Source organism: Balaenoptera physalus (genome assembly GCF_965194825.1).
Source record: "Balaenoptera physalus genome assembly, chromosome: 16".
In the NCBI taxonomy this organism is placed as follows: Eukaryota; Metazoa; Chordata; class Mammalia; order Artiodactyla; family Balaenopteridae; genus Balaenoptera; species Balaenoptera physalus.
In genome coordinates, this window is record NC_138898.1 from 85,301,908 (window position 1) to 85,322,753 (window position 20,846).

Genomic DNA, 20,846 nt, shown 5'->3' on the forward strand with positions numbered 1-20,846 from the left:
GATGAATGGATAAACAAAATGTGGTCCACCCATACGATGGAATATTATTCAGCCTTAAAAATGGAGGAAATTTTGACACATGCTAGAGCATGGATGAGCCTTGAGGACATTATGCTAAGTGAAATACGCTAGTTACAAAAGGACCAATACTGTATGATTCTACTTATACAAGGTACCTAGAGTAGTCAAAACCATAGAGAGAGAAAGTAGAATGGCAGGTGCCAGGGGCTGGCTGGGAGGAGGAAATGGGGGGTTAGTGTCTAATGGTTGCACAGTTTCTGTTTTGCAAGATGAAAAGGGTCTGGAGATGATAGTGGTGATGGTTGCACAGCAATGTGAATATACTTGATGCTAGTGAACTGTTCATGCAAAAGTGATTAAGGTGGTAAATTTTAAGTTGTGTGTATTCTATCACAATAAAAAGAATTAAAATTTTTAAACCTACAAAAATGGAATTATAAATGATTTCTTTCTTTCCATTTTTCCATATTTTCTGAATGATCTATGATAAATATAATCAGGGGGAAAATAAACCTTTTTTGAAAGAAGATGTCAGGCCTCTTTCACCTAAACATCTGTGCTGGCCACCGGAGCCCCAACCCCTGCTGCTCCCAGACCTGCTGGGCCGAGAGCTTCCATCAGCTTTCTCTACCTGACACCAACATTTGGTTTCCATTCCCAACGCTTCACATAATTCTTGGAGATCAGCTCCTGCCGGTTTCGGGTCCAGCGGAAAGAAAGCGGCCCTTGGGAGGGTCAGCTTGCATCCCGTCGGGGTGCATTTGGCTGGGCCCACACTGAGCTGTCTTGCCCAGACACCCCCCAGCCCCCAGAGCCCATCCATCCTGCCGGCTACCCACCCACTGTCAGTGCGGCAGGCGAATTTCCTGGTGCGCGGTAACCCAAGCCCCTCTCTGCTCCCCACGGGCATGGCCAGGCTCTGTTATTAATCTTGGGGCAGATCCTATGTCCGAAGCTGAGACAGCTGTCCCCACATGCAGCTGCCCCGGGCCAGCAGGCAGACAACTTCCAGCCCTCCCGCCTCCCTGCCAACGGCCAGCCAGGGAATTGAACTTTCCTTCCAAACCCCTGGCTCGTGCAATGCCTAGACCCTCACACTGCGTCATGGCCCAGCGGGCCCCCGTTCACTCCCTGGTTCATTCCAGGTTAGAATGCAACTGCAGGATCCTGAGTGACTTGGACTTCTTGGCCTAGAAAGCAACTGTGGTGTCCCAGTTGGGCTGCGGTTGAATCAATAAGGGATTGTTTGAGCCCACGCTCCATGCTCAGCCCCGGGTTACCTGCTGGGGCAGACAAAGCCATCTAGGATGGGACTCCTGACCCCGAGGGGCCCAAAGCCCAGCTGCAGAACGAGCACATGAAACAAGAATAAAGCAAGCCAGGACAGGACCTGGGGAAAGCTGCCCGTGGCAGCCACATGGCCAGGTGCTCCACCATCCAGAAGGCAGAACAACCCACCCCAGGGGCCACTGTTCACTCTAGATTCCAAGTAGAACACACAGCCCTGATTCAAACAGCTCATTGAATGCTCCCACAGGAACTGGCTAGGATTAGTCCCATCTCACAGATGTGTAAACTGATGCAAGGTAACAGGAACTTGCCCACAGCTAGACAAGGGGCCAAGGTTCTGATGTCAATTTGCCTGACTCCAAAGTTCTGAGTATTAGGTCTGTGCTTTTGGGACCACCCACCGCAGCCCAACTTGGCTGAACCTTTATAAACTGACCTGCCTACCTACTCACAGATGGCAGATGCCCACCCAGCATGAACCTACTTGGCTTTATCACCTATTTCTGGCTCCATATGGGCAGATTCCAGGGATATGGCGATAACCAAGGCAGACAATCCCAGGCCCCCCGAAGCTTCCCTGCTAGGATGTGCCAAGATCCCAGGCACTGATGACTTTGGCCCTCTGTATTCTCTGGGACACAGCTGTGACTCAGTCTTAGCTGTCCCTGTGATTCCCCCACCAACGGGTGCAGAGGACCAGAGTCGGCCCACACGGCCAGCCCCGGTCCATACACAGCAACTGGACAGCTAACGCATGGACTAAAATACAGCTGGCATCAGCCTATAAAAGAGTGTCATGCCAGTCCGAAACACTGCTCTCTCGCCTTGGGAATGCTTTGGGCCACCTGTGGTTTTCAGGGAACACCATCTACCTGAGCACCAGTGTGGAAGGACATAGGTTCATGTTCTTGGCTCTGCTAAACAAGATGGCCCTTGGTTTTCATTTTAACTGCATTTCCCGGCATAGGACAAGCTGGGTGGGAGGAGGGAGGAATTCACATGCTCCCCACTCCCAGCTCAGCATCTGCCTCCCCACCCACTTCAAACAGATGCTGGTTTTGTTAGAGAAAAAGAGATAGACCAAACAGAAGCTGACAGCTCATGGTCTAGGACCAGGGCTGTTTTCAGGAAGAATAAGTTGTCACTGATGGGGAAGGAGAGGGCAGATGCGTGATAATGGCAGAAATAATTTAGCCTCATCAGAATGACTGGCCCTACAAGGAGTCTAGAAACCACAGTCTATTATTAGGCTATTTGTTTAATAAAGGGGGGATGAAAGGGAGGGAAAGGTGGGTGAATCCTGGGTCCTCGGACTCCAAAAATATCCTATCTATAAACCAAGAAGTGAGGCAAATATACCATCATCTTTTAACCACGTCCAGGACCCACACATTGTCTGCCTCTCTTCAGAGTAAACAAGGAGGAAAAGAGGGAGCAGAGAAGATGACTCTGGGGGAGACCAAACCACAACCCACTTTCCTTTCTCTCTCCTCAGAGCCCTCTACCTCACCATCCTTTGTAAGAAAGATGAAGCCTCATTCTTCCAACTCAACCAAGATGTTGACTTACACAGTGACCAACACACACACGCATACACACAAACATACACACGCACACACACACACAGACACATTGGAAGACTATAGGATTCTCTACCTCAAAAACCCTAGAGAACCACCTGAAAAACCATTAAAATATTTTTTTTAATGCCTTATGGTAGCAGGACATAAGATCAACGTACCCCAAATCAACAGCTTTCCTATTTGCCAGACATCAACATTTAAAAGTGTCAGGGAACAAAAAGAACTCATTCACGATAGCAATAAAAACTACAAAATGCCTAAGAATAAATCTAACAAGCTCTGGATAAATGGAGCAGAAAGACTGAAAAACACACAGTATTATAAACATTGAATTCTATTAATCCATTAAGTCAACACACCCTAGATCAAAATCCCAACAGCATGTTTTATAGAACAAGAAAAGATGATTCTAAAATTCACCCAAGATCTTTCAATTGTGTTCGCTGCTGCCGCCGCACCACTGTCACTCTCCAACGCCAGCGCTGCCTCTAGCTCTCGGAGCTCCAGCGGAAGGAGAAGGGGGGTAAGTCAGGAGGTCTCTTTACCATGGCTCGTACAAAGCAGACTGCCCGCAAAGTGACCAGTGGTAAAGCACCGAGGAAGAAACTGGCTACAAAAGCCGCTCGCAAGAGTGCGCCCTCTACTGGAGGGGTGAAGAAACCTCATCGTTACAGGCCGGGTACCGTGGCGCTCCGTGAAATTAGACGTCATCAGAAGTCCATTGAACTTCTGATTTGCAAACTTCCCTTCCAGCGTCTGGTGCGGGAAATTGCTCAGGACTTCAAAACAGATCTGCGCTTCCAGAGTGCAGTTATTGGTGCTTTGCAGGAGGCAAGTGAGGCCTGTCTGGTTGCCTTTTTGAAGACCCCAGCCTGTGTGCTATCCATGCCAAACGTGTAACAATTATGCCAAAAGACATCCAGCTATAGTGCGCCATGTATGTGGAGAAGGTGCTTAAGAATCGACTACGATGGGAAACATTTCATTCTTTTAAAAGAAAAAAGAAAAAAAAATTTATCTTCCTGTTATTGGTAGTTCTGAACGTTAGATTTTTTTTTTTCCCCCATGGGGTCAAAAGGTACCTAAGTATATGATTGCAGGTGGAAAAATAGGGAACAGAAATCAGGTATTGGCAGTTTTTCCATTTTCATTTGTGTGTGAATTTTTAATATAAATGCGGGGACATAAAGCATTAATGCAGGTCAAAATGTTTCAGTGAACAAGTTTCAGCAGTTCAACTTTATAACAATTATAAATAAACCTGTTAAAGTTTTCTGGACTATGCCAGCATTTGGATTTTTTTGGATTTTTTTAAAACAAGTAAATTTCTCATTGACTGCAACTAAATGGTGTTTGTAGCACTTTTATCATACAGTAGATTCCATCCATTCACTATACTTTTCTGAGTTGTCCTATATGCAAGTACATGTTTTTAATGTTGTCTGTCTTCTGTGCTCTTCTTGTAAGTTTGCTACTAAAATACATCAAACTATTAAAATAAATAAATAAATAAAATTTAAAAAATAAAATTCACCCAAAAGAAAAAGTGTACAAATGCTAAGAATATTTTGATAAAGATGAACAGCAAAGAGGAATTGCTCGGGGCTTCCCTGGTGGCGCAGTGGTTGAGAATCTGCCTGCCAATGCAGGGGACACGGGTTCAAGCCCTGGTCCGGGAAGATCCCACATGCCGAGGAGCAACTAGGCCCGTGAGCCACAATTACTGAGCCTGCGCGTCTGGAGCCTGTGCTCCGCAACAAGAGAGGCCACGATAGTGAGAGGCCCGCGCACCGCGATGAAGAGTGGCCCCCGCTTGCCACAACTAGAGAAAGCCCTAGCACAGAAACGAAGACCCAACATAGCAATCAATCAATAAAATCTTTAAAAAAAAAAAAAAAAAAAGAGGAATTGCTCTATCTACTAACAAAACATAGAATAAGAATATAGTAATTAAAATAGTGTAGTTTTGGCTCCAGATCAGATTAAGAGTTCAGAAAAAGGGCTGTGTACATAGGGAAGTTTAGTATGTGATAAAAGTGGCATTTCAAATTATTGGGAATAGATGGATTATTCAGTAGAAGAGTGAGGGGAGGTTTGTGGGGAAAGAAACAGAAGTTAAATCCCTACCTCACAGCCTCTGTAAAAACTTCAGTGGGAAGGCCATGCCCTCATCATGACTCTTTACACAAGGTTGAGTCTTAACAGGTTTTTGAGGCTCAAAGCCACTTTCAGTCTTAATACTGTTTGAAATCTAACATCAATCCAACTCTTCAAGGCCCCAAATCTTTCCCTTTTCATTTCCATTTGTGCTGTAGGCTAAATAATGCCCCATCCCAAAAGATGTACTCATCCTAATCCCAGGAACCTGTGAATACGTTATCTCACATGGTAAAAAGGACTTTGCAGGTGTGATTAAACTAAGGACCTTGAGGTGGCGAGCTGATCCTGGATTATCCAGTGGGCCCAACCTAATCACAAGGGTCTTATAAAATGGAGGCAGGAGGATCAGAGTCAGAGAGGGAGGTTGGAGGAGGCCCTTTGAAGATGGAGGAAGGAGCTGTAAGTCAAGGAGTGCCAGCAGCCTCTAGAAGCTGGAAAAAGGAAGGAAATGGATTCTTCCCTGGACACTCCAGGGAAGGACCAATCCTGCGAATACCTTTTATCCCAGTGAGACCCACTTCAGACGTCTAACCTTGAGAACTGTAATACAATAAATTTGTGCTGTTTTAAGCCACAGAGTTTATGGCCATTTGTTACAGCAGCAGTAGGAAACTAATACAGCTTGCAAAGTGGTTAGTCCTTTCCTGGATACTCTCTGTGATCCGGGCACTCTGCAAGAACCAAGAGATACAGCACCAAACCAGATCCCTGCCCTCGGAGAATTTACAGTCTTAGCACAGACAACTATTAACTAATTATCAATCAATTAATTATAGGATTGACTTACAGTTATCATGAACTTCTAAGTAGGAGAGTAAGCTCTGAGGGCATTTAACAAAAGGGGCTTACCTTACCTTGTGGATGGGGGGCCAGCAAAAGGTTCCCTGAAGATGTGATGTTTAAGCGGATCTCTAAGCTTTGAGCAGGAACTAGCTAGGCCAAGAAAAAGCAAAAACTGATCAAGGCAGTGCAGAGGCCCTGAGGCAGGAAGCAGCTTGAGATTAAAAGGTAGCCAGTGATGAGCAGAGCACCCAGAGAGACAAGAAGCAGGCTAGACGGGGTTGGACTGGGCTGATATAGGGGTCTCTCCCATCAGTTCAGCTGCCTCTCCAGGAAGGTACGTATTCAGAGCTCTTGCATGAAGACTTTCAGGATCTGAGCTAATTGTCATCGTCAGCCAGGGGACAAAAGAGAGAAAGAGCCTGGCAAACCCTGTAGAGGCCCAGGATCCCATGACCCCAGAAATAGAGGGTGTCCGGGCAGGTTGAGACCTCTCAGAAGGGAGAATCAGCCTTCTGGCCAAGTCAATCAGAGAGGGGCAGGAAGAGGTAAGTGCTGATTCCCCAGATAAGCCCTTGCAGGAATGACAAAAATGTCAGATGCCAGAGGCAACTGGCGGGGGTGCAGACAGCTGGAGCCAAATCAGAAGGAAACTGCCACCTTCTTCCCAAAGGCCCTGGCGCCTCCCGGGGCCAGCAGGGCCGGCAGGGTCAGCGGGCAACCTGCAGCAGGGCCAGATTCCAGAAGGTACTCTCTGGGGAAGAGGGAAGCCTGAGCCTTTCACAATGGCTCCAAGCAGAGAAGCCCCTCTGCCGGGCCTCCTGAGTGCTAGGAACTGGGGGACCTCTCAGCAAATGTCACACAGTCCCTGACCTTCCAGAATGTGGAAGGGGGAGGGGACCAGACCCTTTCAAAGACATAAAATGTTTCGGCTGCAAACTGCAGCCAGGCATGGGCACAAACACACACACACACACACACACACACACACACAGACAGCAAACGTCCATCCTCCTGCAAGTGTCGGGCTGGAGGGAGCTGCAAAGGTGGGGCCCTCAGCCAGTGAGCAGACTGCGCTAATAATGAGCCCGCATATTTAATAAACACCTTTCCTCATTTGATCTCAGCCCAATCCTATTAGTTTCAGGTTACTTGTGAGGCGCTGAGTCAATGAAGGGAAGCACTGGCCTGACTGTGGGTCCTCCGGTCCCTTCTCCCCCATCCTGGGGCCACACAGGGTCCCCTCAGCTGTCACACTCCAGGGACACAAAGCTCCTCAGAACGCCTCAGCCTCTGACTCGCCACGGGCATCTCAGGACCCCAGACCCTCCAACCTGCTCCCCAGTCACATTTTGAGGGCGACCCTCTGTGCTCATCCACCACCCCACCCCACCCAGTGGTGGAAGCTCTGCTGGGAGAGAGGACCAGCCCCCGTCCCTCACTCTTGGCCTTGAAAACCTGAGCGGGCTCTCAGGGGTTCCGAAACCCTGACAGGACCGTCCCTTCTGTGTTTCTCTGGCTCCTCCACAGCACGAGGGTGGGCAACTGCAGGGTGAGGTTGCAAATGACCTCAGCCAGAGGTCCTCTGCAAAAGGCAGAGGGCACCATAACTGCTGAGGCATTTAACCTTGACCCACTAGGCCAGTGTTTCCCAGAGCACTGCGTCTGGAACACCAACCAAACAACACGCTCCCCAGAAAAGGATCCAGTGGTCCCAGATGTCTGCGAAACTCCTCTTTTCCCCAAGCTTTGCAAGGTCCATCATCACACCGCCCACTCTGGGAAAGCCTTTATCATTTCACGGGGCTGCACAGAGTGTCTACTAAATACTGTTCTAAGCCCTTTATGAATATTAACTCATTGAAGCCCCAGAACAACCTGATGAAGTAAACCCATGCCCATTTTACATATGAGGAGACTGAGGCACAGAGAGGTCAGATGATTCGGTCAGGGCCACCCAGAGCGGGGATGCAGACCCAGGCTGCCTGGCTCCGGAGGCTGCTCTTCACACCCTCCCTCTTTCTTAAGGAAACTCTTGAGCTTGGTTCACCAGCATTTCCCAGGCTGCTTCTCGTAACTTCCATTAACACCTGATGGAACAAGCTTGGCAACATCGTTACGGGCAGCAGGGGAGCTGGCAAAGGTCAGCAGTCAGCTGGCCAGCTCTGGCCTTCCCGCCCATCACTCCGGAGGCGACTGGGGGTGGGGCAGACAGGGGCCCAGAAGGTGGGAGCCCCCGCCTCTTGCCCAAGTGTTACAGAATTAACCTGCACTGGGTCCAGCTTCTTTCAAGGTGGTCTTGTCCAGGCCACCAAAGAAACATCTAGACCCTGGTTTCAGGGAGGCAGGGAAAGGAAGCCCAGGCAAGGAAGCGGGGGACCCCTGACTCTTCAGAGAGGAGAACAGCGTGCCGTGTGTCTCCTTCCATAGGATCTGCTTCAGGATTCCTGAAAATCCTCTAACAGTTAGTTATTGTTACTCTATTCCCCTGCTCCAGGCAGAGCTGGTCTGGGTCCAGCTTGCACACTCCCAAAGCGGCAGTGAAGTGTCAGACCAGTTCAAGCCAAGAGAAGCCTGCAGCCGTGTTCTTATTGCCATAGGAATTGTTTCTCTGGGAATGGATTTTAAAATAACAGAGAAGCTGAGGGGGGAGAGGACAGCCAGAGGAAGGGCGAGGAGATTCAGAAAACCCTGGGGCCTTAAGAAAAGGCCTCACCAGATATTTACATCGAGGTCATTCCATGTGATTTTCCACCCAATACTACTTCAAAGGAAGAAGCAGGACCCCCTAAAGCGGGTGGACTTGGTGGCTCCCCTAAATGTGGCTTCCAGAGCTGGCCTGGTGGGAGGTAGAGCACAGAGAAGGACCTCACTCCAGGACCTCTTAGAACGACAGAACTGCACGGGGGCAGAGGCCACCCCCTCGGCTTCCCAGAGGACGGAGGTCAAGGCACTTGTTCATTCACTTGCTCAAAACGCAACCACGGAACACCTGATACACGCAAGCCTGCGCTAGATGTTAAAAATACAAGTATTTTACAAAAACACAAGGTGCGTGAACACCACGCTTTGTTGCCTTTTCAAAGCTGAGAAAACACTGGGGAGTCTTTGCAAGGTTCCAGGAAGCAAAACAGCCAGCTTCTGGCATCCCACGGGCACCGGGAAAGTCCAGGAGCCCCAGGCTGCAACCTGTTCTGCCTGTCCGCGGTCCAGCAAGTGGCCGGCCGCTGCCAACTGCACAGACTCTGAGCTCTCGTCACTCGGCGGCTCCATCCCCACTGCCCCAGCCCTGTTTCAGGGTTCCTGACACTGCCTATTAGCTGCCACCCTCCTCCGGCCCCATCTCCTCCACACCAGTAACGCTGACACAGGACCCACTGTGACCAAGCCTCGACCCAAAGCCCAAGCTCCTTCGGGCTGGCAGAAAGGGGGCTTCACCCTCAGGCTCCGAAGGCACCACCTGCCCCACACTCGCAGCCCTTGGTCCAGCCACTCTGAACCCAACTGCACAAACCATACATGTTAGGCACCGTCACGCCTCCCAGCCCTTACACAGCTGTCCTGTCCGCCTGAAATGCCCCCCCCAGTCACTGCAGAGAACAGCCCCCCTCATCCTACAAGACCCACTTCAAACATGATTCCTCTAGAAAGGCCTTGGCATGTAGCCTTGGTCCACCAGGCCAGCGTTTCCCAAGGTATGGAGTCTGGAACGCCATCCCAACAAAAGGATTCCACAGCCTCATATGTTTGCGAAACCCCCCCTTCTTGGCAATCTTTGCAAGGTTAGCACACTATACACCACAAGCACGAACAGAATGTTTAGTACATATTTCTCGAAGCAATTTATTAATTTTAACTCATCTAAGCCTAGAATAACCTTATGAAGTAGATCATCCCCATTTTACAGAGGAGAAAACTGAGGCACAAAGACACTCCAAACTCCCACACACCTAACTCCCCTAAACAAGTACTTGTTCATACGCCCCTTGCCTACTTGGCCCACTTTGCACACATTTGTGTCACAGCAAATTCCACACTTGCTCCTGGGTCTTCCCCAACCAGCCTCTGAGCTCATCAAGGGCAGAGGCTGAGTCTGAATCAGCAATCATCTCACTACCCCCAGCACCAAGCATGCAGTAGGTGCTTGTAGTAACTTCCTGAATGTAAGGCTCCAGGGAACCTGGATCCAGTGGCAGGGAAAATGTCCACAGGTGGAGGGGGGGGGTGGAAAGGGGATCATTCACCCCCCTGGAGTTTACAAAGAACCCCTCCCATTCAGGGCTCAGGGCAGAACACCCCTTCCCCCATGGTTCAGCCCCCAGCTTCAGCCTCCAACCAACCGACTGTGGGATCGGAAAAGGTTGGGTGGTTAAATGCCCAGCCTGGATAAGCTCCCATGTCCAAGAGGAAGGGGTGGATGGCAGGCAGCCCAGGCTCAGGGCACAGGCCCAGCTCATGCACTCATGTCCCAGGTGGGCCCGTGAGGGCCATGCTAGGGAGGAAACAGGTAGGAGAAATGATTCCATCTGCGGGGAAGGAGAGCAGGAAGTGAGTTCTCGGTACAAAAACCACAAGCAATCACAGATACAGGAGGCGCAGGGAGCCGCCCACAGAGAGGGGAGCAGAGCAGTCCAGGAAGACTTCCTGAAGGAGGGGGTGTGTGACTGCCCCCAGAAGAGGGTGGAGCCGAGGTATGGGGTGGGGAGGGCACAGGCCAAGCACCTCAGCTCAGCAGAAAGGACAAGAAAGAGGTTTCGGAGTCAGAGTCTAGAGAACCAGGCAGGGGAACTGGGGTGATGGGGCCAGAAGACCCCTGAATTCCCCCAAGGCACGGAGTCTCCCACTGCTGGTCTTAAGCCAGAGGGGCTGTGGAATCAATTTTCTGAGTCTTGGCAAGCACATTTTTATGAACTAGATAGAGTACCATAAAAAAGAAAGTATCACATATGGTAATAGTAAGCATGATTTTGCGAAACTTATTTCAGGGGGATGTGCGTGTGCATTTGGGGGGGTGTGTGTGTATGAACTGTGCGCGCATGGACTCAGGCACCATATAAAAGGTATTTCCTACTACGGGTCATGATGAAAGAATCTCAAAAAATTCTGTTCTCCACGCAGTGCTTTCTAAACCTGGTGGCATCCAAAAAAAAAAAAAAAACCCACTTGGGGAGGCCATTAAAATACAGCTCTCCAGGACCTAGACTTCCTGAGTCATGTGTGAGTCTGGATACCCAATTCTTTAATCTCCCCAGTTCATCGTGATGAGCCAATCAGCAACCTGCTGTATCTAAGACCAGCTAAATAATCTGTGGGACTCATGGCAAACTGAAGTTAAGGGACCCCTCATTCAAAAAGCTGGGTCATTAATGATAGTAAAATACAAAGTGTTTTCCTCTCTTCTGTGGTCTCTGTCTCTCTGTCTCTCTCGATCTGTCATTTGTTTAGTGTTTCATGTGTGCTCCCTTGTGCACAGGGATCCTTGGGGGGCAAGTGCAGACCTCTCCCTGCAACTCCATGGTGTGTAAGTGCGCGTGCCACCCTTCCCACCAGCCAGCGGGCTGAAGCACAGCGCCCCGGTCCGGAGCAGGGAAGTCAAGCCAGGCGTATCCCCTTCCCAGGGACCCACCATCGTACGACGGATGGGCAACACTTCAGGGTATTGCAATCTCTCCCCAGGACACACTAGGATCGGTGTGGCCAGAGGCTCTCCCCTGCTGAGTCACCCTTTGAGCACACGGTAGCACTGCCAGCCCAGGGCGGGGACTGCAGCCACCACGTCCCACTCCAGGGTGGCACAGGGTACGGGCACCCAATCCCAACCCTCTCTGAGCCCACACCCAGGCTCCGGCCAGAGGCAGAGGGTGGCAGCGGGCACTGGGCGTGTGGAGAGGGGGAGGCCAGGTGGACCTGGGGTGCCAGAGGGGTGGGGAGTGAGTAGCGGAGAACCCGCCCCAGGGAGGCAGTAGGAGGTGGTGAGAGGTGGGTCATGGTCAAAGCTGAGGATCAAGTTCCTGGTGCCCCATGGTCCCATCGGACTTCACTTACAAAGCACACGTTTAAGAATAAGAGTATCGAGAATTTGGAGATGGTGAGCACAAAGCATTAAACTCCAAGCATGGACCCTGCTGAGCGTTGCCCCCTGGCCTCTGCACTGGTCAAATGGCCCTGCCTGGGAAGCCGGGGGTGGGGATGGGGAGGCTGGACCAGGAAGAACGGGGAGGAAATAGCGCGGTCCAGCACTGTCATGATAGCAGGGGTCAGACCCTTTCCAAAACTGACTCCCAGAGAATTTCTTAACGGAAAACCATAAGCAGTCGCACGTTCTGAAATCCATCCCACCATTTCTTAGAATAGTCTGAAAATGGGTAAATACCCTAACGTCAGGCCAGAATACAGCTGTGTTTCTAAAAGAACAGGAGCAAGTCCCTGGGAGCCACCCTGAAGCCTCCTTTCCCAAAGCTCCCCATCATCTCCGAAAGGGGTCTTCACATCCACGGAGAGTATGTGACCCGTGCCACTGGGGCTGCAAAGTGACCCCCCGTAGGACCCATATCCGCTCTGGATTCAGGGCTTTGGTGGGTCCTTGGTGGATGCGATCCGGTTCACTCCACACCACCAGCAGAGCCTGACTCCATTCTGGGCCCTGGGCTGGGTCGCAAACAGGCGGGCGATGTCCCATCTGGCGCTCACTGTCTCACGGGGGACATGGCAGGGAGGACACGGGAAGGGAATATCTGGACACAGTGTAGCTCTGTCACCACGATGCAGCCTTTTTTGACCGTGGACATCTGGGGAAAGGCTGTCCAACTTTTGAGGATTCAGGGTACACGTGTCCTTGCTCCATCCCCAAGACTCACTCCACATCCCCCCAGAACTGCCTTAAACCTGGGCGAGAGGAGCCCCATCCTGGGCGCTGAGGTTTCAAGGACCCCAATCTGGCCCCTCTCCAGCCACACCCCACCGCACAGGGTGAGGAGACCATGGGGCCGAGGGGACGTGACCCTCCAGAGACCACAGCCCCCTTCATGGAGCAAAGATGGGTACCCAGGGGCCTGGAACTCCCTCCCCAAACAGCTGGGCACACTCAAGCAGGAGGTATGGCCAAGTGGCAGTTGTCAGGGTAAGGAGAGGGGCTTCTGGGCTGGACTAGAGTGTCCACGGGGTGTGGGTGAGGCCTGACCAGGGCCGGGTATCTGGCGGGACAAGGAGGGAAGGGGAAGGTGGCTCTTCCTGCACCACCAAACTCCCACACAAAATTCATGGAGGCAAGACTTCTAAACCTGAGCCCCGACCCCCACCCCCAGGTCATGAGGAGGGTGTGTTTGTCAAGGTCAATGACAGAATTTATTTTATTTAATAGTCCGTAAGCTTGAATTATATCTTTTAAATATTTAGACATACAATGTGTGGGCTTCCCTCTGTACCCTTGCCCCAGACCCCTCAAATGTGAGGAGTGGGTCGGGCTGGCAGGTGGTATAGGCCAGGGAAGGCCACTCTCATCCCCACAAGGCTATTTTGACCCAGCATCATTGAAGTGTCATCTTCAAATGTATCCCAAGAAAAACCTGCTGATGGGAATACAAAATGGTGTAACTTCTATGGCGGGAAATTTGACACTATCTGGCAGAATTACGCATGCATTTACCTTTTCACTCAGAAAATCCGCTTTAAAAAAATGCATCCTAAAGATTCATTTGCAAAAATATGAAATGAATAACTCACAAGGCTATTTATTATGGCATTACACGTGACACAAAAGGTTAGAACAACACGATGTCTATCAGTAGGGGACTTGCTGAAAAAACTACAGTCATTGGCACCACCGAGAACTACAGAGCTACAAAAAAGAATACAGGAGGGAATTCCCTGGAGGTCCAGTTGTTAGGACTCAGTGCTTTCCCTTCAGGGGCCCAGGTTAGATCCCTGGTAGGGGAACTAAGATCTCGCAAGCCGCAGGGCGTGGCCAAAAAAAAAAAAAATGAATGCAGGAGATGAACATTCTGGTGATGGCTGGACAACCCTCTGAATGTATTTAATACCACCAAACTGTACACTTAAAGATGGTTAAGATGGTAAGCTTTATGTGTATTTTAACCACAAATTTTTAAATCGTGAAAAACAAAATGAATGCAGGAGCTATCTATGCCCTGATCTAGAGCAATCTCCACAGTACAATGTGAAACAAAAAAAGCCAAGTGCAGAACAGGGTAACTAGTACACCACCTCTGCATAAGAAAAAAAGGAAGGGATAAACAACAAGGTTCTACTGTATAGCACAGGGAACTATTTTCAATATCCTGTGATAAACCACCATGGAAGAGAATATAAAAAAGAATTATGTATATGTATACATATATATGAATCACTTTGCTGTACAGCAGAAATTAACACATTGTAAATCAACTAAACTTCAATAAATTTTTTTTAAAAAAGAAGGAATACACCCCCACTTACATTTGCAAAATGAAGTAATGGAAAGATAAATTAAAAATGAATTCAAAACATGATTCCCTACAAATAGCAGACAAGCGGGAAATTATTTATGCAAGTATTCCAGTAATTAAATGAAAAAGAAATGTCAGAATTAGAATAGGACCATTTGTAACCCTTAATGAAATAATGACCTAGGCAGTGATCATCAACAACTGTTAACATCAGAAGAGGAGAGATGACAAGATGTTGTGTGATTCCTGATATGATCCTTAATGGAAGAATGCTATACAACCATAGAGGTAATTTTGCCCAAACAAATAATAATAATAAGGAGGAGGAGAAGGAACCAAAATCCCATCGAGCCTCCCTATCCAATTTCCAATTTTCTGGACACACTGAGGACAGGAGAACACATTAACAGGCACCAGGAGGATATAATCAAACAAATCCTGAACAAGGAAAACGCTATCAAAGCCTAGTTTCTTCGAAATAAATTGCAAAGTAAAGAGAGCAAAGAAGGAGGGAACCTATAGGCAGTGGTATTCTGGTGAAGGTTTGACACCCAGCTCTCCAGGAAAAAAAAGTCATGCCCTCCCATATTAGTCAGCTCAGGCTTTCATAACAAAACGCCAGAGACTGGGTGACTTAGGCACCAGACATTTACTTCTCAGATCTGGAGGCTGGGAAGTCCAAGATCAAGGCTGATTTAGTTCCTGGTGAGGACCATCTTTTTGGCTTGCACACAGCAGAGTTCTCTCTGTGTCTTCACATGGGAAGGAGAGAGAGACAAAGAGAGAGAAGGCACTCTGGTCTCTCTTCCTCTTCTTATAAGGACACAAATCCCATCATGGGGACCCCACCTTCATGATTTCATCTAAACCTTCATCTTCATAATTACCTCCCAAAGGTCCCACCTCTAAACACCATCACATTGAGAGTCAGGGCTTCAACATATGAATTGCGGGATGGAGGGAACATAAGCATTCAATCCATAACACCTCCTGATATGATATAACACGATCCACTGGACCAACTATAAGGCGTTCTTGTCCTCCCCCACCACCGCCAAAAAAAAAAAGATCCTAAATCTAATCAAACATTTACACCTAATCTCTAACATAGAAGAGATACAGGGCATAGAGGATCCAATTATTTACACCACTGGGAAGCAGTCAGCCAAATCTAGAACCTGGGATTCTACAGGACAACTGGCCTTCTTCACCAAGTCAATGGCAGGGGGAAAAGCCTTCTTTTATTAGTTTTTTAAAAGTATTTATTTGTTTGGCTGCGCCGGGTCTTAGTTGCGGCACACGGGATCTTTAGTTGCAGCATGTGGTATCTAGTTCCCTGACCAGGGATCGAACCCAGGCCCCCTGCATTGGGAGTTCAGAGTCTTAACCACTGGACTACCAGGGAGGTCCCTGGAAATGCTTTCTTTTTTTTTTTTTTTAATTTATTTATTTATTTATGGCTGTGTTAGGTCTTCATTTCTGTGCGAGGGCTTTCTCTAGTTGTGGCAAGCGGGGGCCACTCTTCATTGCGGTGCGCGGGCCTCTCACTATCGCGGCCTCTCTCGCTGCGGAGCACAGGCTCCAGACGCGCAGGCTCAGCAACTGCGGCTCACGGGCCCAGCTGCTCCGTGGCATGCGGGATCTTCCCAGACCAGGGCTCGAACCCGTGTCCCCTGCATTGGCAGGCAGACTCTCAACCACTGCGCCACCAGGGAAGCCCGAAATGCTTTCTTTTAAAGGAGAGGATTCTCCCACAATGAAAAAGACTAAAGAGACACAACAAGAGACACAATGAAAAAGACTAAAGAGACACAGGAAGTTGAAGGTCAAAAAGCAGTGAAGATGGCTGGGCCGTGGGGAGGCTTCCCCCTGCCACCACTTGCCAGAACAGACAATTCTAAAGCGTCTAAGAATTCCTCATTTGAACTTGGCTTTCCAGGTCACTGTGAAGGTATTACTCATCAAGGTTAGAGGATAGGACCTACTTATTTAACCATCCGTTAGCTTGATTCATAACCTGTAGATAGATATTCAGCCCTATAGTATGTGGTCTCTCTTTGTTCTCATGCCTCGGGTCCTGTACAGAAGGAATAGGTTTATGGAATGCATGCCACTCTTCAGGGGAGAAGCAAAAAGCAACTCTGTCCCTCATCCCCTGCCCCACGAACCCACCCTCTGGATGTATTCATTCCTTCCTCTGCTTAAAATCCAGGCAGGTCCCACCACTCTTCTGGTTTCTCTTAGAAGAACATTCCCACTCCAAGAATTAATATTAACTTTTATCCAAATTAAAACCTCTCCATCAACAGCTGGGAGATGTGCACCCCACATGGGGTGCGGGGCCCCCTTTCTGGTTCTCACTCCTCATGCCCGGATGACTCGCTGCTATGTTGGACCCTTTAGGGTTGGATACAGAGATGAGGAGCAGACAACAGACAAGACTTCTAATCACTATCTGTGAAAGGGAGGGAGGGAATGATCAGGGGACGGAGGCGGGGAGAAGAGTGAGATATACATCCATTAAAGAGTTTCACCAATGTGTTGTCCTTATACTGGCAAGTTCTTCTGGGAAGAACAGGGCTGGGCAGCTGAGAGGCTCCATCTTTGTGCAACCCTGCCGGTCAATTAATGTTACATTTCCCTTTAGCTTTTATTTGGCATCCGAACAGCACTGTGGATGACAAAAGTCATGAGTGGCCCAAACACAGGGCTGCAAGATTCTACTGGAAACAGGCCTCTAAGGAATTGGGGTCCTCTTCTTTTTGCCAAAATAGCTTCATCAGAGGGGCCCACCCTGGGCTTGTGATGAAGGTGACCAGAGCAGAGCATCCCTGGGCAAAGCAAGATGCCCCCAGCACGTGTTAGACACAGACACCCAGCCCAGGAAGGCAGGTATAGGTACACACACATACACACACACACACACACACACACACACAGAAAGGAGAATACAAACTGCCAACAGGAGCAACAACCATGAAATAAGACTATTTGTCAAGAAACAGCCCTGTAGCCCTGCCCATCAGCTGAAACCAAGCCACTGTAAACACATGTATGGAGCCAAGCAGAGGCCAAAGCTGTGAAGAGCCCTGTGCCAAACGCCGTCCCCAAGGCTTCTGCTTCTGGAGCGAATAAGACACAGGAACATGGGACACCAGGCCAGCTCCAGCCCATAACTCGCCCAGACCCGAATCAGGTGCCTGCAGTGCCCACGCAGGGCTTTGCATGGAAGGGCTCAGTTACGGTCCGGAACACCCATCTCTAGCATCTGGAACCCGCCCCAAGTCCTTAACACCCCCCAATATCCTATTCAGAAATCCATTTTCCACAAATTCATCCAGATCCTCCCTGAACCTAATTATACCTTCTCCCTGCTCCCATCCTGGTAGAAAGAGTTCTGGAAGATTACATTTGTTTGGGCCTTTTTTTATTTGTGCTAAAACTATCCTTTCCAAGTGTCTCTGGAGGTCCCCAAGTTCCAGCCCACCAAATGCCAGAACCCCTGTCCCCATTCACTGGCTCCCTTCACGGACTTCCCCTCCGGCCCCTCTCTGCATGCAGGGTCCAGGCTGCCGGAGCCTCCCCCACCCCACCCCACCCCCACTCCCAGCCCCCAACACACACACACTTTTGAATTACAAAAGTAATACATGAATGTACCCTCCTTGTAAAACATGCAAACAAGACACGAGCAGAGGGAGTTCCCTGGTGGCGCAGTGGTTAAGAATCCGCCTGCCAATGCAGGGGACACGGGTTCAAGCCCTGGTCCGGGAAGATCCCACATGCCATGGAGCAACTAAGCCCATGCGCCACAGCTACTGAGCCTGCGCTCTAGAGCCTGCGAGCCACAACTACTGAGCCCACGTGCCACAACTACTGAAGCCCGCACGCCTAGAGCCTGTGCTCCACAAGAGAAGCCACTGCAATGACAAGCCAGCGCACCGCAACAAAGAGTAGCCCCCGCTCAATGCAACTAGAGAAAGCCCGCGCACAGCAACGAAGACCCAACGCAGCCAAAAAATAAATAAATAAATAAATAAATAAATAAATAAATTTATAAGGAAAAAAAAAAAAAAGACACAAGCAGACAGGGAAAAAATGGGAGTCTCTTTCACTCTCTCCCCTAGTCCAGTCCCAGGTCTCTCCCTATAGGTAACTGCCAAAAATGGTTTCCTACCAACTTTTCTTCTGGAGATATATATATATATATATATATATATATATACACATATAGATCGAATTTCTTTTCATAAGTGAGATCATGCTAGACATATCATTCTGCGATTTGAGAAGCTTAGTTTTTAAAATATGCTCCTATGGAAGTGTGCAGAGTCCACACTACTGTGGGTGTTTGGAGAGTAATACTAACAGGAGCCTTGGAGACGTACTTCCAAACAAAATGAAGGAAATAAAATTGCATGCAAAATTTTCCTGAAGCGCTTTAAATGCTCTTCTGAGAACCGCCTTATCCAGCCATTAAGTGTACCGTTCTTCTCAACACAAAACACCCCTGTCTCCTTGATACAAGACGCTGCCAGAATTCATCTTGATAGCCCTCCCTGGCTTGGTAAACACCATGGAGGACAGAAGAACTGGGACCTGTCTCTTGCCTTGCTCCATAAACGATAAGCAGAGTGGTGCCATAGAAAGCACAGGATTTGGAGAAAGAAGACAAGAGGTGAGTCCTGAGTTGCCACCGAATTTGGGGACCTCTCTCTGAGCCTCAGTTTCCTCCGTTAAAGGAAAGATAATAGCTAACCCTGGGGTGGTTTTAGGATCAAAAGAGATGGATGCTACCAATGCAGGTTGTGTGTTATAGAAGGCTATTACAGCCGTGTGAGTCGTAGTTACTATTAAATGGGAAAAGCTAAATTCGAATGAGTTACGCAGACGAGGGATTTGGCAACTTTTACTTGAGTACTTAACGCTTTTTCTGGGGGAATTCAACCACGGATTGAGAAGTTGCTGCCCTAACCGTCCTGGGGTGGCCAGGGCGCCACCTGCGGGCGGAGGAGGAGGCCGCGGGTGGGTCCGGGCACCGCGGGCTCCGTGACCCTGCTCCCTCTGCGACCCCACCACGGACTCATGCGATCGGAGCCGGCTCCAAGTTCCCAGGTGGCTGGGGAGACGCAGCCGAGGCTCCTCCGCGGGCCCAGACCCGAAGACCGGACGGAATCGCCCCTCCGGTGTCCCTGGCGGCCGGCGTGAGAGTAGGGGGCCCGGATGCAAGGCCTTGGCATCGCGGGAACCTGCTCCCCAACACAAAGCCTCGGCCGCGCAGGTGAGCTCGGCGGAGCCACGTGAGCCGGTAAACGTCCAGGAACTGAGCCACCGAGCCCCAGCCAGCCACGGTCACCCCTTCGCGCGCCCCCGCCGCAGGTCTGAGCCACCTCCACCCGGATTCGGGAGCCGAAGGGGCGAAGGTTGGGAGAGCAAGGAAAGGAAGGGGGGGTGGGCGCGGCCAGAGACCACCGCAGTCCCAGCCCCGCACCTTCAGTCTCTCCGCCCCGAGCCCCCTGCCCCCACTGTCTGTGCCCCGATCACCCCGCGACCCCAGCCCCCCAGTCCTCGACCGCCCCACGACCCCAGCCCCCAATCCCACCTTCCCAAGCCCCAAACCCCGCCCCCGCGCCCCCAGCCCCAGACCGCCCCGAGACCCGGCAGCCCGCGCCCCCAACCCCCAATCCCAAGATCCCAAGCCCCAAACCCCACCTCCCCGCGCCCCCAGCCCCGGGCTGCCGCGCGCCCCCAGGTCCTGCCGCCCCCAGCTACTCACCGGCGGCTCCCGTAGCCGCTGCCGGGAGAGCCGGGGCCCTGCTCAGGGTAGCCGCGCTGCTGCAGGGCTGCGGCCGGGAAGGGGTAGAGGAAGCCGGCGGCCAGCGCCGACCCGCAGAGGCAGCAGCACGCCCAGGGCAGAAGCAGAGCCAGCTTCATCTTGCGCGGCCGCCCGCGGGGACCCGCAGTCCCGGGCGGGAGGACAGTCGGGAGCGCACCGACGGCCGGACCGAACCCGCGGCCCCCGCCGGGAGCCGAGCGAACGCGCCGGTGAGCGAGCGGAGCCCAGGTCCGAGCTGGAAATGTCTGGGGGGCGCCCACGCCTCTCAGGGCCGCCTTTTCAAATTCGGCGAGGTGGGCTCTGCGCCGTCAAAGGGGGCGTGGGGCTTTCTCATTAACCCTCGGCGGTCCGGGGCCGAGGAGGCGGCAGTGGCTGCAGAGCTGGGGTTCCTCCTCCGCTGGGGGTCCGGGGAGCCGCGCGCCCCGAAAGCCACATCTTGTGCCTGGGGCCCCAAACACACACACTCTTTAGAACCTTCCCAACCAAACCCTCTTCGGGTCGCAAGTGCGTACGGAGCACCCACTCTGTGCCTGACAAGTTCACCTGGGCAATGTTGTTTAATCCCTACAGCACTGCTCTCTATATAAGGTGGTGCCGTTCCCATTTTTCAGAGGTACAAACTGAGGCTCAAAAAAGTTAAGCAGAAAAAATACACACTCCTTGTCCAAGGCTCTTTTGACCAAACCATTGCACACCCAGACCCCCAGAATCCTATCCCCCTTTCACCTCCAG

The 20,846-nt window shown here is 50.7% G+C and overlaps 1 protein-coding gene and 1 pseudogene across 5 annotated transcripts in view; one reads left to right on the forward strand and one right to left on the reverse strand.

Annotated features, from left to right (window-relative positions):
* The window catches only part of COL26A1 (collagen type XXVI alpha 1 chain), a 172,301-nt gene extending 151,927 nt beyond the window's left edge, over nt 1-20,374 (reverse strand). For 3 of the 4 annotated variants that reach the window (XM_082431241.1, XM_082431242.1, XM_082431240.1), the window contains exon 1: nt 20,055-20,374. In XM_082431241.1, coding sequence (XP_082287367.1) covers nt 20,055-20,212 — 158 coding nt within the window. In that variant the 5' untranslated portion in view covers nt 20,213-20,374. Of the gene's footprint in view, nt 1-9,828; nt 12,472-20,054 lie in introns of those variants that run through there. The other variant, XM_082431243.1, reaches the window with a different exon arrangement.
* Nucleotides 987-4,167, forward strand: LOC309645594 (histone H3.3A pseudogene; annotated as a pseudogene). The gene has a single exon. The product of its transcript is annotated as a histone H3.3A pseudogene (transcript).
* Nucleotides 20,375-20,846: the final 472 nt, after the last annotated feature.